The sequence below is a fragment of the Scyliorhinus torazame genome, chromosome 4 (assembly GCF_047496885.1).
Source record: "Scyliorhinus torazame isolate Kashiwa2021f chromosome 4, sScyTor2.1, whole genome shotgun sequence".
NCBI lineage: Eukaryota > Metazoa > Chordata > Chondrichthyes > Carcharhiniformes > Scyliorhinidae > Scyliorhinus > Scyliorhinus torazame.
Window position 1 is genome coordinate 216,480,906 of NC_092710.1, and position 15,889 is coordinate 216,496,794.

General features: G+C 50.1%; 1 protein-coding gene across 1 annotated transcript in view; it reads left to right on the forward strand.

Annotated features, from left to right (window-relative positions):
- Positions 1–572: 572 nt before the first annotated feature.
- Positions 573–15,889, forward strand: part of LOC140411474 (triadin-like) — a 134,015-nt gene continuing 118,698 nt past the window's right edge. Inside the window, exon 1 of the mRNA XM_072500571.1 lies at positions 573–1,001. Coding sequence (XP_072356672.1) covers positions 980–1,001 — 22 coding nt within the window. The 5' untranslated portion in view covers positions 573–979. The remainder of the gene's footprint in view (positions 1,002–15,889) is intronic.

Genomic DNA, 15,889 nt, shown 5'->3' on the forward strand with positions numbered 1-15,889 from the left:
CGGCTGCTGCATGTTCCACATTATAAAAAAGGATGACACTTGTAAGGTACCTCATAGGATACAATGTGCTTTTGGACGTCCTGCAGGCATGAAAGGCATTATACAAATGCAAATCTTGCTTTCTTTTTATGGTTCAGAGGTGACCTTGTGGAGAAGAACAATATTGGGGCAACCTGTAAAAAAAATGCTCAGGTTTGTGGTCGGTTACATTTTGCATAAAATGTGAGGTTAAATGATTAATTACTTTCATAAATAAAGACAAATGCAGGCAAACATGTCACCCTAGTATGTAAATAAATGAAAGCGAATAAAAACAAGAATGAGAGTGTTTCTTGGATAATTTTCATCTTATTTAATCTCCTATCTCTGTTTGGCAGCAAGAATTTAAATCATAGGAGAACATACAAAATAAATTTGCTTGGTACCCATCATTCATTGCCTCCTGACACCAGTGGTGTCAGGACCCTCCCCTGGCTAAAAAAGGCAATGCAGAATGGAGTAAGTATTAACTGTTCTAATAATAAACTGAGTAATAATGGATAAGGTTACCTTGAGGCAAATATTCCATTATTTTGACTTATCCATTGGGCAGCAGTAGATACAGAGGGGTGGTTGCAAGGGCTTGAACTGTGTCATGAGTAACTGTGCTTTTTAGTGTCCTTTCCTGCTTTGCTGTCCCTTGGTGCTGGATTCCTTCAGATACAAATGATTCTAAAACTGGGAACATGGAAACACATTGTGAGACATTTCTATTTTAGATTGAAGTTGATATCCTTATTGCCAGCAACAAGTCTTCAGTTGTGAAAGCTCTCGCTGGCGGGGTGAGGACTCTGCAAAGGACACAGAAGATCTCCACAGTACCACGACTTGATAAGTGTGAGAATCATCCCCTTACTATTAGTTCTGAGAAATCAAATTCATCATACTCGAAGACATTCAATGAGTTGCCAGAAAAGTGGAAATAAGAATCTTTGCCAGTATGACTGAAATCACAACTGAAGGTACTGTGAAGAATGGCCAAAGTGCCTGTGTCATTTGTTTCGTGTCTGCATGGAAAATAGATTTAATTTAAAAGCCCCGGAAAAATAATTAATTAAAATATGTTTTGTGCTGAAGGAAGATTTTCCTAGTGACTGTGTGAATTGCAAGTGGTTGCATCAGTCAGCAGCAGAATTAGATTACCATAGCTTTCTAAAAATAACACAGATTGTGCAGCTGAGAAATTATGTGGGGGATTCATTGCTGGTGTATTCGGGGGATGGGCATATTAATATCAGTTACATGAATTTTAAATTCATTAGGGAATTGTGATTAAAGTAGCATTGTTGAAATTCCACATTGATGGGAGCATTAATCAGATGACTGATATTTACTCCATCAATTTGCTTGCCTGTTTAATATACATCAGTAGAAATAAATGAAGTGATTGATATGAATTAGAGAAAAGGACAGGATAATCTAATATGCTTTGATTAGAACTAATGGATTGTGCTTCACTCAACGAATATTTTACACTTTTTGTTACCTGGATGAGCCAAATGTATAATCTAAATTCTTCACATTTATATTTTCTTTTGCTTTTTCACCAAGATAGTTAACAAAATCGTTAGCATTGTGCAAATGCTGTAATTATTGCAATAAACTGCTTTAATCTGTCTTTTTGCAAAGTTGAATTTGAATATAATAACCTATGGGAAAGTATAAAAGTTAGTCATTAAGTGGGACAGTCTCATGAAGCAACGTTCCACTAATCTCTGCCAAAACCAAGAAAATCTGAGAAATGGTTGTCTGATAGAAATGAAATGAAAATCGCTTATTGTCACAAGTAGGCTTCAAATGAGGTTACTGTGAAAAGCCCCTAGTCGCCACATTCCGGCACCTGTTCGGGGGGGCTGTTACGGGAATTGAACCGTGCTGCTGGCCTGCCTTGGTCTGCTTTCAAAGCCAGCAATTTAGCCCTGTGCTAAACAGCACAGAGTGCAAAGCTCAGAATATCCTCTTTATTGAACTGATACAATCAGTGCTGATGGAGCGATAAAAATTGACCAGAACTCACCAGCTCTTCTTAGAAAAGTCCCATGGTATCTTTTACATCTGCCTACAAGGGCAGACTTGGCCTTAGTTTAGTACCTTACCTGAATGATGGCACCTTTGTTGGCGCAGAGCTCTGTCAGTACAGCACTGGAGTATCAGCCTTGTTTTCGTACTCAAGTTGGATTTGAATGGAAAAGGAAAAACTCCTGCTCACTAAGCCACAGCTGAGGTGCAATACTCTCTGAAATAATATGAAATTTTAGACTGAATTTTCCTTTGGCTTTTTCTTGAAGCACCTCTCATTAGTTGTGTGGCATGGACTTGAAAGGTGGGAAATTAAATTGTATCGCAGCATTTAAACTGCAGTACTGATTAAAAGATACATTTTGAAGTCATGCATTAGGAAGCAGAGGATTGAAGAGATGTTACGTTTTTGGGTGAAGCCATAACTTTTAACCGCGGAAATTAGCTCTAGAAAATATAGCTTCCCCAGGATTGAGACAATAAGCCCCATAACATAATGGTAGATGTTTAATGAAAGGAACTAATAATGCAAGTCAGTGCAACCTGCACCACCCTCCAAATTGGCATACAGTGCACAAAGAAGAAAGGTGCCATTTCTCAAGCATGTCCTCTAACACTCCTTTGCCCTTTACTTATCATGTTTTCCTCTTGTCTTTAATTGATGATAAGTAACTTCAGGAACTAATTAATGCCTCTTAATCCAGACCACTTCTGCTTGCAATAAGTTTGACGTGTTAGTCTTTTAATTTTCCTTGTAGTCCAATAGGTACAGAAATAGTCAGTATTTCACAAGAAGAAGGTCAGGTGAACTAGAGGTCGTTTCTTGGACAAGATGAACTTGGAGAGGACATGAGGGGAAATAAGAGCAATATTAGCGAAAGATGAGGGATATGGGCGAACGGAGGATAGAGCTTGGTGAATTGACTTGGGGGGAAAAGGGGAAGACGGAAAACAGCAGAAGCAGTTTAATGGATGTCCTAAATTTTAATGATAATGAAGTTCCTAGGCTCCACGCAATTGCTATTGGAAGTGAGGGTTGAGGGTTAGGGGAGAGAGTAAAGAATACCACAAAACATTAAGTCATTGTTTCCAGGACGGTCACTGACCTCATCATCTTTGGAGACCTTTTGTCCACCCTTCACACCTCATTGTCCGCCAATCCCCCAGTCAATGTCTACCTCCTTCCCAAAATCCACAAACAGGACTGTCCTTGTAGACTGTTTGTTTTCAGCCTGTTCCTGCCCCACTGAACTTATTTCTTCCCATTTTGACTCTATTTTCTCCTCCCCTGTCCAATCTCTTTCCACCTATATTCATGACTTCAGATTCCCTGCATCATTTAAACAATTTCCAGCTTCCTGATCCCAAATGCCTCCTCTTCACAATAGACATGTAATCTCTCTACACCTCTATCCCCCAACAGGATTACTTGAGGGCGCTCTGATTCTTCCTTGACCAGAGACCCAACCAGTTCCTGTCCACCAACAACCACCTCTGCCTGGTTGAATTTGATCTCTCATTGAATCATTGCTCCTTTGACGTGCCTCACTTTGTCCAAATAAAAGGTATTGCTATGGGTGTCCCCATGGGTTCTATTTATGTCTGTCTTAATGAGTGTTATGTGGAACATTCCTTGTTCCAGTCCTACACTGGTACCCTCTCTGAATACTTTTTCTGTTTTATCAATAACTGTATCAGTGTCACCTCCTGCTCTCACCCAGAGCTGGATAACTTCATCAACTTTGCTCCCAATTTACATCCTTTTCTCACCTTCACATGGTTTATCTCCGACATACTGGCACTGGAGGTTGTGCAGAGGAGATTCACTAGGTTAATCCCAGAGTTGAGGGGGTTGGATTATGAGGAGAGGTTGAGTAGACTGGGACTGTATTTGTTAGAATTTAGAAGGATGCAGGGGGATCTTATAGAAACATATAAAAATTATGAAGGGAATAGATAGGATAGATGTGGGCAGGTTGTTTCCACTAGCAGGTGAAAGCAGAACTAGGGGGTATAGCCTCAAAATAAGGGGAAGCAGATTTAGGACTGAGTTTAAGAGGAACTTCTTCACCCAAAGGGTTGTGAATCTACGGAATTCCTTGCCCAGTGAAGCAGTAGAGGCTCCTTCATTGAATGTTTTCAAGATAAAGATAGATAGTTTTTTGAAGAATAAAGGAATAATGGGTTATGGTGTTCGGGTCGGAAAGTGGAGCTGAGTCCACAAAAGATCAGCCATGATCTCATTGAATGGCAGAGCAGGCTCGAAGGACCAGATGGCCTACTCCTGCTCCTAGTTCTTATGTTCTTATATCCCTTCCTTTCTTCTGTTTTAATTTCTGGGGATGGTAATATTCATTACACGTTTACTGATTCTCACAGCTACCATCATTTCATTTCCTGACATCCTGCCTGCTGTAAAGGCCTCTATTCCATTCTCCCAGTTTCTTGGTCTCCATTGCATCTGTTCTGCTAATGTAACCTTCCACAACAGCTTCTTTTATGTCTTCCCTTTGCTTCCTCCCACCGTGATTGGCAGGACCCTCAACCATGTCCAACCCATTTCTCAAACTTCTGCTGTCACCCATTCCCCTTCCTCCCAGCACTATAACAAGGTTCCGCTTGCCCTTAGTTTCCACCTCACCAGTAACTACATTCAAAGGATCATTCTCTGCCATTTGCTCAGCTGAAAATAATTCTGAACTCTCAATTCCGCAACATCCCCCAACCATGTTGATACCTTTGGCAGATCTTCTGACTTCCATTCGAATAAAACTCGCCTCCAGGCGATCGATGTGGCAAAGGCCATCATATCAGGCAAGATCCCTTCTATTAGTCCTGGTAATTCCAACGCCCCAAAAACCGCCTCAAGAGGTCCTGGTAATATTTTCACCTCCACAATTTTTGTTAATGCTCTAAATACCAAGACTCCGAAGCCCACTAATCGTGGGTATGTCCAGAACATGTGGACATGGTTAGCTGGTCCTCCTTTATGCCTCAAACATTTATCTTCTACCTCTGTGAAGAATCTGCTCATTCGTTCCAGTGTCATATGGGTTCTGAGAACTACCTTGAATTTCATCAAGCTCATCCTAGCACATGAAGATGTGGCATTGACCTGATGCAAAATTTCACTCCATACCCCCCATATCCAACTCCATATCCAACTCTTCCCCCACTTTTGTTTTATCTCCTCAATCAGTGCTTTATTTGTGTCTATCAGCCATTTATAAATGTTAGTAATTTTCCCATTCCCAACTCATCCGGCAAGTGCAATTTATCAAGTAAGTTGTTACCTGGTAGTCGAGAGAAAGAGGACGACTTCTTTTTCACCAAATTTCATAATTGAAGATATTTAAACTTCTCCTCCCTCTTCATTTTGTGTTTCCCCTCAACTTTTCAAAGTTCACAAACCAATCTTCTAAGAACAAGTCTTTCATCTATCTCAACCCCAGTTTATGCCACTGTTTGAATGTTGTATCTAATCTTACCAGGGTGAATCTGTGGTTCCCATAAATAGGGGCTAGCATCGACATACTTCCCAAAGCAAACTGGCATCTCAACTGGCTCCAGATTTTTAAGGAAAATGCAAGCACTGGACTTTCTGTAAACTTCCTTGGGGAAAATGGCAGTGGGGCCACAATTAAAACCTTCAAGCTAACCCCCTTACACTATGCTTCCTCCACCTGTACCCATTCCACTCCTTCCTCTCTGCACCATTTACAAATCTTCTCTATATTTGCCCCCCAATAATACAAAAGAACGAGGAGGGCCAACCCATCCACCGATTCCTTTGTAAAAACACTCGTCAAATTTGTGGCATTTTACCTGCCCATATAAAATCTGAAATTACTATATCCAATTTATAGAAGAATGCCTGATGGAGGAATATTGGGAGGAATTGAAACACAAATAAAAACTTTGGTCGGGTGTTCATTTTGATCATTTGTACCCGTCCAGCTAATGAAAGTGGAAGGATATTCCACCCCTTTAAAATCTTCTTTCACCCCCTCCAGCAGGCCTGTCAGATTCCATTTATATATAGTGACCCAGTCATGAGTCACCTGAATGCCTAAGAACTTGAACCTTCTTTTGGTTAGTTTGAACGGAAAGTTACCTAAATCTGTCTCTCTCCCAAGGATATTTCTTGCAAATATTTCACTTTTTTGTTATATTCCATTTATAGCCAAGAAGGTTCCAAATGTTTCCAATATATTCATAATCGTATCCATACAATTCAATGGATTAGATATATATAATAAATCATCTGCATATACCAAAACTCTATGTTCTCTACTCCCTGTAAAAATACCTGACCATTCCCGAGAAGTTTGGTGAGCAATAGCCAGAAGTTCAATTGCTAATGCAAACAGAAGTGGGGATAACGGACAGCCCTATCTCGTGGCCCTAAATAGTTGGAAATACCACGAGCTACCCGAATTAGTCTTAACACTAGCTGTGGGGTCTGCATTCAAAAATCTAACCCATGAGATAAATGTTGGCCCAAATCCAAATTTACCCAATACCTCCAGCAAATACCTCCACTCAGCCCTTTTCAAAAGTTTTCTCTGCATTTATACCCACCACAACATCCGGCATCCTACCCTTAGATGATGTCATAATAACATTTAATAGGGGCATGATATTATTGGACATCTGCCTCCCTTTCACAAAACCTGTCTGATCTTCCAACACCACATCCAGAACACACCCCTCGAGCCTAATGCTACAACCTTAGCCAGAATTGTTACATCTATATTTAATAAGGAGTTGGGTCTGTACGATCCACATTCCACTGGGTCTTTTTCTTTCTTGGGGATTAATGAAATAGATGTCTGAGTAAGCATGAGTCCCCCATGCTTACTCAGGAGATGTGACAATGCTGTCGCAAACCATTTATAAAAATCAACCACGAATCCATCGGAGCCCTGCGCCTTTCCTGATTGCATTGCACTAAATGTATCTGTAACTTCCTGTAACTTCAGCGGAGCTTCCAGTCCCTGCCATTTCTACTCTTCAACCTCCGGGAAAACCAATCCTCAAAAAATCTTCTCATTTCACCACCTTCCCTGAACGGGGTTTGGACCCGTATAACCTCCTTTAAAATGATTCCAGATCTTACCAGTTCTCCTCCTTTTTCCCTCACTTGTATTATCTCCCTTGCGGCAATTTTAATAATAATCTTTATTGTCACAAGTCGGCTTACATTAACACTGCAATGAAGTTACTGTGAAAACCCCCCAGTCACCACATTCCGGCGCCTGTTCGGGTATAAGGAGGGAGAATTCAGAATGTCCAAATGACCTAACAGCACGTCTTTCGGGACTTGTGGGAGGAATCCAGAGCACCCGGAGGAAACCCATGCAGGCATTGGGAGAACGTGCAGATTCCACACAGACAGTGACTCAAGTCGGGAATTGAACCTGGGACCCTGGCGCTGTGAAGCAACAGTGCTAACCACTGTGCTAACTTGTCGCAGTTGGTGTGCTAGTAGACTGCTAGCCTTGTCCCCATATTCATATAATCTTGCATCTTCTGACAAGGGCTGGCATAACTTTCTGATACTCTTTGGAGAAAGTGCAGTTTTCAGAAGCATTGATGACAGAGAAGTCTATGTAAGAGCTTTGCTTCTTCATAACCCATGGAATAGTTATCAGCTGTTGCAAACAAACAACATCACTCTCAATTCCTCCTCTTCATAACACAGAAGATGGAGATTCCCATCGTGAAATCCATTTCCTCAACATAAAGTGAAAAAAGTCCGGAGATGAAATAAAAGTCTCATTGCTGTCCTGGGAAAGTTTTAGAAAACTGCAGAAGTTCCAACAAATCTGTGTCACTGCTGCTTCTATGCTACATCTACTACCACTTACATAGTGACAGTTGTTTCATGTGGTTAAATTAGGATGTTATAAAGGAAATTGCAGAATGTTGATGCACACATCTGCTCATGCAGGTTTATCATACTAGGAAACTCAAAGTGGATGAACATCAATACTGGTGGATGGTTAAGATTAACAATTTTTTGGTGTCCATTTTTGTGCTGGGATTTTGATGGAAATCCACATTGGCCTCATGTCACTCATTTTAGCTCACAAAACCCTTCAAAAAAGGCAGCTTTGCAAGGATGTTCCGCATTTTCTACTGGTTGGTTTCAATGTAACTGCCATATCATTGCCAAATAGTTTCCAATTCTCAAAAACAATAAAAATGCATTTTAACCTGGAGTAAAGGCCCAAGCTGATATAAATCTATTGCAGAATTTTGCTGGTGATTTATTGTCAATTTACTTGGAATTCATTTAACTATTCAGAGATAGAAGAACAGGAACCAGAGTCATGAGTGCCAATCATGCTCGATGACATATTTTTAAGCATGTTTTAGGAGGCTGCTCTGAACTATCTTTGGCCAGCTTTTGGATGTGCTTCAATTGCTTATGTACAAGCCTGAGATAGCATTTTTCATTAATTTCTGGTAGATATGTGATGCCGCACTCTGTTAAACTCCAGTGCAAAAGTGGCATACCATTGTATTCTACTGGAAAAACATGAAAATTACTACTCATTTGCTGATCTAGTGATCTTTAATGCTTCACTGTGCCACTATATGGTATAGAATTTTAGCGACAAGGCATGCAGGATTACTAACAGCAAGTATAAAATTGTACTTCGCATAGTCTATCTGACATAGCAAGAACAAATTTGAGAAGATTTATTTTAGTTGATCCAACTATTGTTGGCTGTTATCCACTTCCCACTTGTCATGAGATGGAGCAGAAGGACTGATTCATGGTACATGACTGCAATTTTAAATATGATAGTATTTAAACCCCTGGTTAAGACCACTAAATCGAACAAAGTGATATTTGAACTAACTTTATTTTGCAGCGGATCTATTCTGTATATTCTCATGAGAGATGTCGAGTCATGTGAATGCGATGAGTGCAAAGAAAGTCTATGGGTGGGATTCTGTGGCTGCACCTGCCCGGTGACTGGAGAGTCCCGCCCAAGGTCAATGGACTTCTCCATTGTCCTAGTCTCGCCCAGGGCGAAAAGGAAGACTCCTGTTGGATTCGTAGAAGAATCCATAGAATCCCTACAGTGCAGAAGGAGGCCATTTGTCTCATCGAGTCTACACCGACCTTCTAGAAGAACACTCTATCTAGGCCCATTCCCACCTATCCCCGTAACCCCGCACATTGATCATGACCAATGCACCAAACCTGTACATCTTTGGACGGTGAGAGGAAACTGGAACACCTGGAGGAAACCCACGCAGACATGGGGAGAACATGCAAACTCCCCACACAGTCACCCAAGACCAGAATTGAACCTGGGTCCCTGGCGTTGTAAGGCAGTAGTGCTAACCACTGTGCCAACAGGTCACCTATTAGCTTTGATGCTCTGCTCCCGGCTCCATTCCCGCCCACCGAAAACATTCCCCCCCCATGAAAATTTAAACATGGTTGTTTACACAATGCAGAATACATGTGATATTAACAGGTAATAAATTCAAAATTGTGAACTCGACCGACTAAATGAATTGATATGTGGGGCGAAATTCTCCGTTATCGGCGGAAAGTCCGCCGATCGGCGCAAAAAACGGGGCAAATCCGACTTGCGTCACGTCGGAAAAATGGGTCGATAGTCTCCGGCCCGAAATGGGCTAGCAGCGACGTAACGGGATCCGCGCTTGCGCAGTGGTTCACGCCGTGCAGCGCCATACGCGCTGCATGGCGTGACGGCTCATAAGGCCGCGCTGCTCCCCCCCACCCGACCGGAACACCCGACCGCAACACCCGACTGGATGGCTGGCCGTCGCTCAGCCCCGAAGTTCGAGTCACGCGATGTGGAGGCGTTCCTGGACGCGGTGGAGCAGAGGAGGGACGCCCTGTATCCCGGGCACGGCCGCAGAGTTGCCCCACGCCACAGCCGGCGTCTGTGGAGGGAAGTGGCAGAGGCCGTCACCGCTGTGGCCCTGACACCACGGACAGGCACCCAGTGCCACAAGAAGGTGAACGACCTTGTAACAGCAGGCAGGGTGAGCCTCCCCATATCCCCCCCTACCCATATCCCCCCTCCCCCATATCCCCCCATCCCCCATATCCCCCCTCCCCCATATCCCCCCTCCCCCATATCCCCCCATTCCCCATATCCCCCCTCCCCCATATCCCCCATATCCGCCCTCCCCCATATCCACCCTCCCCCATATCCCCCATATCCCCTATCCCCCATATCCCCCCTCCCCATATCCCCCCTCCCCCATATCCCCCCTCCCCCATATCCCCCTCCCCATATCCCCCATATCCCCCCTCCCCATATCCCCCCTCCCCCATATCCCCCCCTCCCCATATCCCCCCTCCCCCATATCCCCCATATCCCCAAGTGAATCCAGCCCTAACCTTAACCTCTGCAATGCACGCGCAACCGATGGCGTGCATTCATATACCTGCCTAACACTGTTGCCTTTTACCCCTGCCACCACCCCCCCCCCCCCAGGAGAAGCGCGCACACAACAATAGGGAGCATGTGAGGACTGGAGGAGGGCCCGCTGATGAGAGGCCACTAACCGAACACCAGGAAAGGGCCCTGGAACTGGCTGGCGGACCTGAGGACCGGGAGGTTGCTGATGCAGAGGTCGGGGGCGTACTAGCAAGTGAGCCACCGACAGCGCGTCCCCATATCCCCCCTCCCCTATATCCCCCTACCCCGTATCACCTGATCACTGCCTGATGTCTAACCATGCATGCTTCATTGTGTATCGCAGGACCAAACGTCCAGTCACCCATCCCCGCAGATGCAGACCGCCCGCAGGATGCCCCTCGGAGACCACAGGAGACGGAGAGACCTGTACCCTCCAGCATGCGACGCCCGCAGGATGCCCCTCGGAGACCACAGGAGACGGAGAGACCTGCACCCTCCAGCATGCGACGCCCGCAGGATGCCCCTCAGAGACCACGGGAGACGGAGAGACCCGGACCCTCCAGCATGCGACGCCCGCAGGATGCCCCTCGCACACCACGGGAGACGGAGAGACCTGGAGCAACAGGGAGACGACACCCCCGTCACGTGCGGGAGCGACCACCCAGCGACAAGGGGGGCAGCCACAGGCCCCCGTCACATCCAAGCCAGGACACCACTACCCAGGACACCACTACCCAGGACACCACTACCCAGGACACCCCTACCCGGGACAGCACTACTCAGGAAGACGAAATACCGGACAGTGACTCAGAGTGGATGGGTGGAGACGAACCCCCACCCCAAAGTGCCATGGACTCAGAGTGGGACGAAGAGCACAACACAACGCCACTGCTGTCACCAACACCCTCCACCATCGCAGAAACACTCACCACGGTTGGGCACTTTAGTGATGAGGCGTCTGGTACACTCACTGGTGCGCACAACACAGCCGTCCCGGTACAGCAGGTGGAGGTAGGAGCAGCAGAGGGACCGGGCGGTCGGAGGGCAGCCCATCCCAAGCGAACATCTGCCGCCCAGATGGATCCCGGGTTCCTGCAGTTACCACACCCACACATAGATCCGATGCAACCACCAACCCGGAGACGAGCGAAGAGGGTGACGGGCGGCTGCGGTCGCAGGTGGAGGAGTCCACCCGCGTCCAGGAGGTGGGAGTGGTGCCGGTCATGCGTGCCACCCAGGCCGACACCGCACGGGCGGCGTCCGCGGTGGAGGCAATGGGTGCGATGGTGTCAGACATGGGGAACGGTTTGCGAGGCCTGGGGCCTTCCGTGCAGGCGGCGTCTGTGGCCCAGGAAATGGCTGCCCTCTCACAGGAGGCCATGAGCCAGTGCCAGCGCCAGATGGCAGAGGCGCTCAACGCCATAGCCCAGTCTCAGCAGGCCATGGCCCAGTCTCTGCAGGCCATGGCCCAGTCTCTGCAGGCCATCGCTGAGGGCATCGGCGCCAGTGGCCATGTGCGAGCCGGCGTCGCACTGTCACAGACAGGGTCTGCCAACCCCCTGGGCTCCATGGCTGCAAACCTGCAGACCCCTGTCGATACCAGCACGGGGCTCCAGGACTGGCAGGGCCAGATGTCGGGGAGGCGCCGGATGGCCAGTCCGTTCGCATCCCCCACCCATGTAGAGGCCTGGGGGCCATCGGGCACCCCGAGGGAGGAGGAGGTGGTGTGGTCCGTCCCGGCTCCCTCTGTAGGGGAGGTCCCGGTACACCGCGACACCTCGGACTCCCCCCCTTCCGTCCCAGGTGCATCGGGTGGGCAACGGGCAGGACAGGCTGGCAGCTCGCCATCCCAGTCGCCCGGGCCGCAGCCTGGCCCATCTAGGCCAGGACGCCCCAGGAAACGGCCGCCAAAGGGATCCAGTGTCAGAGGGCAGGAATCACAGGAGTCCACCTCCAGTTCTGCTGTACCGTCTGGGGAACCACGTAGACGTAGTCAAAGGGCCCGTAAGGCCAAACAATTAGACACTGAGTAAGTTGGCACGGGTGCAGGGCACAGATGAGTTTTAGGGGCTAGGGCACGTGCATGAAATCCTTTGGTTATTAAAGTCAATGTTACACCTACCGAAGCTGCCTTTGTGCTCTGTCCAAAGTGTGCGGGGGTGTCATGTACGTTGAGCGCAAGTGTGTGTGTGAGGGGTGGATCGGCAATGGGGGGGGGGGGGGGTGCATGCGGGTGGGGTGGGTGGGTTTGGGGAGGGGGGTGAGGGTGCTGGGTGGGTGGATGGGTGGGGGGTGTGGGTGGTCGGCTGTTGCCATGGTGTGCGGTCTGTGGCCATACTACCCGATTCCCACGCCCATCTAGTCAGTGAAGCGGGCGTCTATCAGTCTGTCCCGTGCCCGCTGGGCCAGCCGGTAACGGTGGACAGCCACCCGCCTGTGTCTACCCTGTCTGCCCTGACCATTGCCCCCATCACCCTCATCTGGGGAGGACTGGGCCTCTTCCTGCTGCTCCTCCACTCCGCCCTCCTCTGCCTGCGGCACATCGCCCCTCTGCTGGGCTATGTTGTGCAGGACGCAGCACACCACAATGATGCGGCCGACCCTATCTGACCGATACTGGAGGGCGCCCCCAGAGAGGTCCAGGCACCTGAAATGCATCTTCAGCACGCCAAAGCACCTCTCGATCACTCCCCTTGTCGCTACATGGGCATCATTGGCTACATGGTTCTCCGCCTCATTGCGTGGCCTCCGTTTAGGCGTCATCAGCCACGATCGCAATGGGTAGCCCCTGTCGCCCAGCAACCAGCCCCTCAGCCGGGGATGGCGTCTCTCGTACATGCCGGGGATGGATGACCGCGACAACACGAATGAGTCGTGTACACTGCCTGGGTGACGGGCGCAAACGTGCAGGATCATCATGCGGTGGTCGCAGACCACCTGTACGTTCATCGAATAGGTCCCCTTCCTATTGGTGAACACGGCCCTGTTATCTGCAGGTGGCCGCACGGCGACGTGCATCCCATCGATCGCGCCCTGGACCATGGGGAACCTGGCCACGGCAGAGAAGCCCATGGCCCGGGCATCTTGGTTGGCCCGGTCCACGGGGAAGCGGATGTAGCGGTGCGCCATGGCATATAGGGCATCTGTCACTGCCCGGATGCACCGGTGCACCGATGTCTGCGATATGCCGGACAGGTCCCCACTCGGTGCCTGGAATGACCCCGTTGCATAAAAGTTCAGGGCCACCGTAACCTTGACGGACACGGGGAGAGGGTGTCCCCCGCCAGTGCCACGCGGTGACAGGTGTGCCAGCAGGTGGCAGATGTGTGCCAAGGTTTCCCGGCTCATCCGGAGTCTCCTCCTGCATTCCCGGTCCGTGAGGTCCTGGTATGACTGCCGGGGCCGGTACACACGGGGCGCCCTCGGGTGCCTCCGTTGCCGTGGGGCCGCGACGTCCTCCTCCCCCTCCTCGTCCTGTCGGTCAGGTGTCCCTCCAGCCTGGACGGCTGCCGCCTGCCCCTCTGCGGCAGCCTGCGCCGCCTCTCTGGCACGCTCCTCCTCCTCCTCCTCCTCCTCCTCCTCCTCCTCCTCATCCAGGGCAACATAGACATGAGCGGCTGCCACCACGGCGGCCAACATCGCTGGATGATCTGAAAACATGACGGCCTGGTGGGGGGGAGGGGAACGACGACATGTCATCATTGCCCATATCCCCTCCTCCCCCCCGCCAAGTGCCATGGACCGCATGGGTCCAACTGTTGGAGGCTGGCACCTGGCCAGGTGGACCAACTCACTTGCCCTCCCATCCCCCTCCTCGGCACAGACCCCCCCCCCCAACCTCTACCACGGCACGGACCCCCCCCCAACCTCCACCCCGGCACGGACCCCCACCCCAACCTCCACCCCAGCACGGACCCCCCCCAACCTCCACCCCGGCACGGACCCCCCCCCAACCTCCACCCTGGCACGGACCCCCCCAAACCTCCACCCCGGCACGGACCACCCCCCCAACCTCCACCCCGGCACGGACCCCTCCCCCCAACCTGGAACGGACCCCCCAACCTCCACCCCGGCACGGACCCCCCCCAACCTCCACCCCAGCACGGACCCCCCCCCAACCTCCACCCCGGCACGGACCCCCCCCCAACCTCCACCCCGGCACGGACCCCCCCCAACCTCCACCCCGGCACGGACCCCCCCCCCCCAACCTCCACCCCGGCACGGACCTCCCCCCCCAACCTCCACCCCGGCACGGACCCCCCCCCAACCTCCACCCCGGCATGGACCCCCCCCCCAACGTCCACCCCGGCACGGACCCACCCTCCACCCCGGCACGGACCCCCCCCAACGTCCACCGCGGCACGGACCCCCCCCCAACCTCCACCCCGGCACGGACCCCCCCCCAACCTCCACCCCTGCACGGACCCCCCCCCCTAACCTCCACCCCGGCACGGACCCCACCCCAAACCTCCACCCCGGCACGGACCCCCCATCCACCTCCCCGGCTCGGACCGCCTCCCGGCACTCCCCTGGAGCCCAGCCTACTCTAACCACCCCCCCCCCCCGCCCCCCCCCGCCGCACACACACACACACAAGCCGAGACACACCTCTCCTCACGCATTCAGACTGCGGCCACGCCATCGCCTGCCCAGAGCCAACCCCCCAGGCCGTCACTCACCTCCACGCTGGTCGGCGTGAACCTGGAGCACCGGGTCACGCCGATGAAAAGGAGGTTTAATTTACGTCGACGTGAACGGTCATCACGTCGACGGGACTTCGGCCCATCCGGAAGGGAGAATATCGGCAGGCCGAAAATCGGCTGCCTTGCGCAGACCCGTGACATTCTCCGCGGCAGCGGCGACATTAACGCCCCGCCGACTTTTCTCCCTTCGGAGACTTCGGCAACCGGCGGGGGCGAGATTCACGGCGGCCAACGGCCATTCTCCGACCCTCTGGGGGGTCGGAGAATGACGCCCGTGATCTCCAAAATAAGCTGTTGATTTGTGAATTTTAGAAAGAGACCATTCTGTCAGCTACTTGTGGGACTAGCATCTCAAAGCAAGTGTTAGTCTAGTGATTAAGGAAGCAAATTTTTCTTTAGCATTTCTGAAAGCCTCTTGAATTGTTTGATGTAAGATGTCTTCAATTTTCTGATTATAGTTTTGGCAAACATAAGAAAGATTTCTACGAAGCATGTACCTTTCATTTAAAAATTGAACAATAACTAAATGAACCCCCCACTGAGTCCGCACTACCTCCATTTACTGCACTGATGAGTTCAACAGGGCAGGAAGCGATCAGGCCACCAATTTAAATGCTGCAAACCCCCGATCTCTGGACTCTCCACCGCAGCTTCCGAATCCCCCAAATGCCCTAACTTACCTGTTTGAAGGTCTTCGAGCCTCCGTCA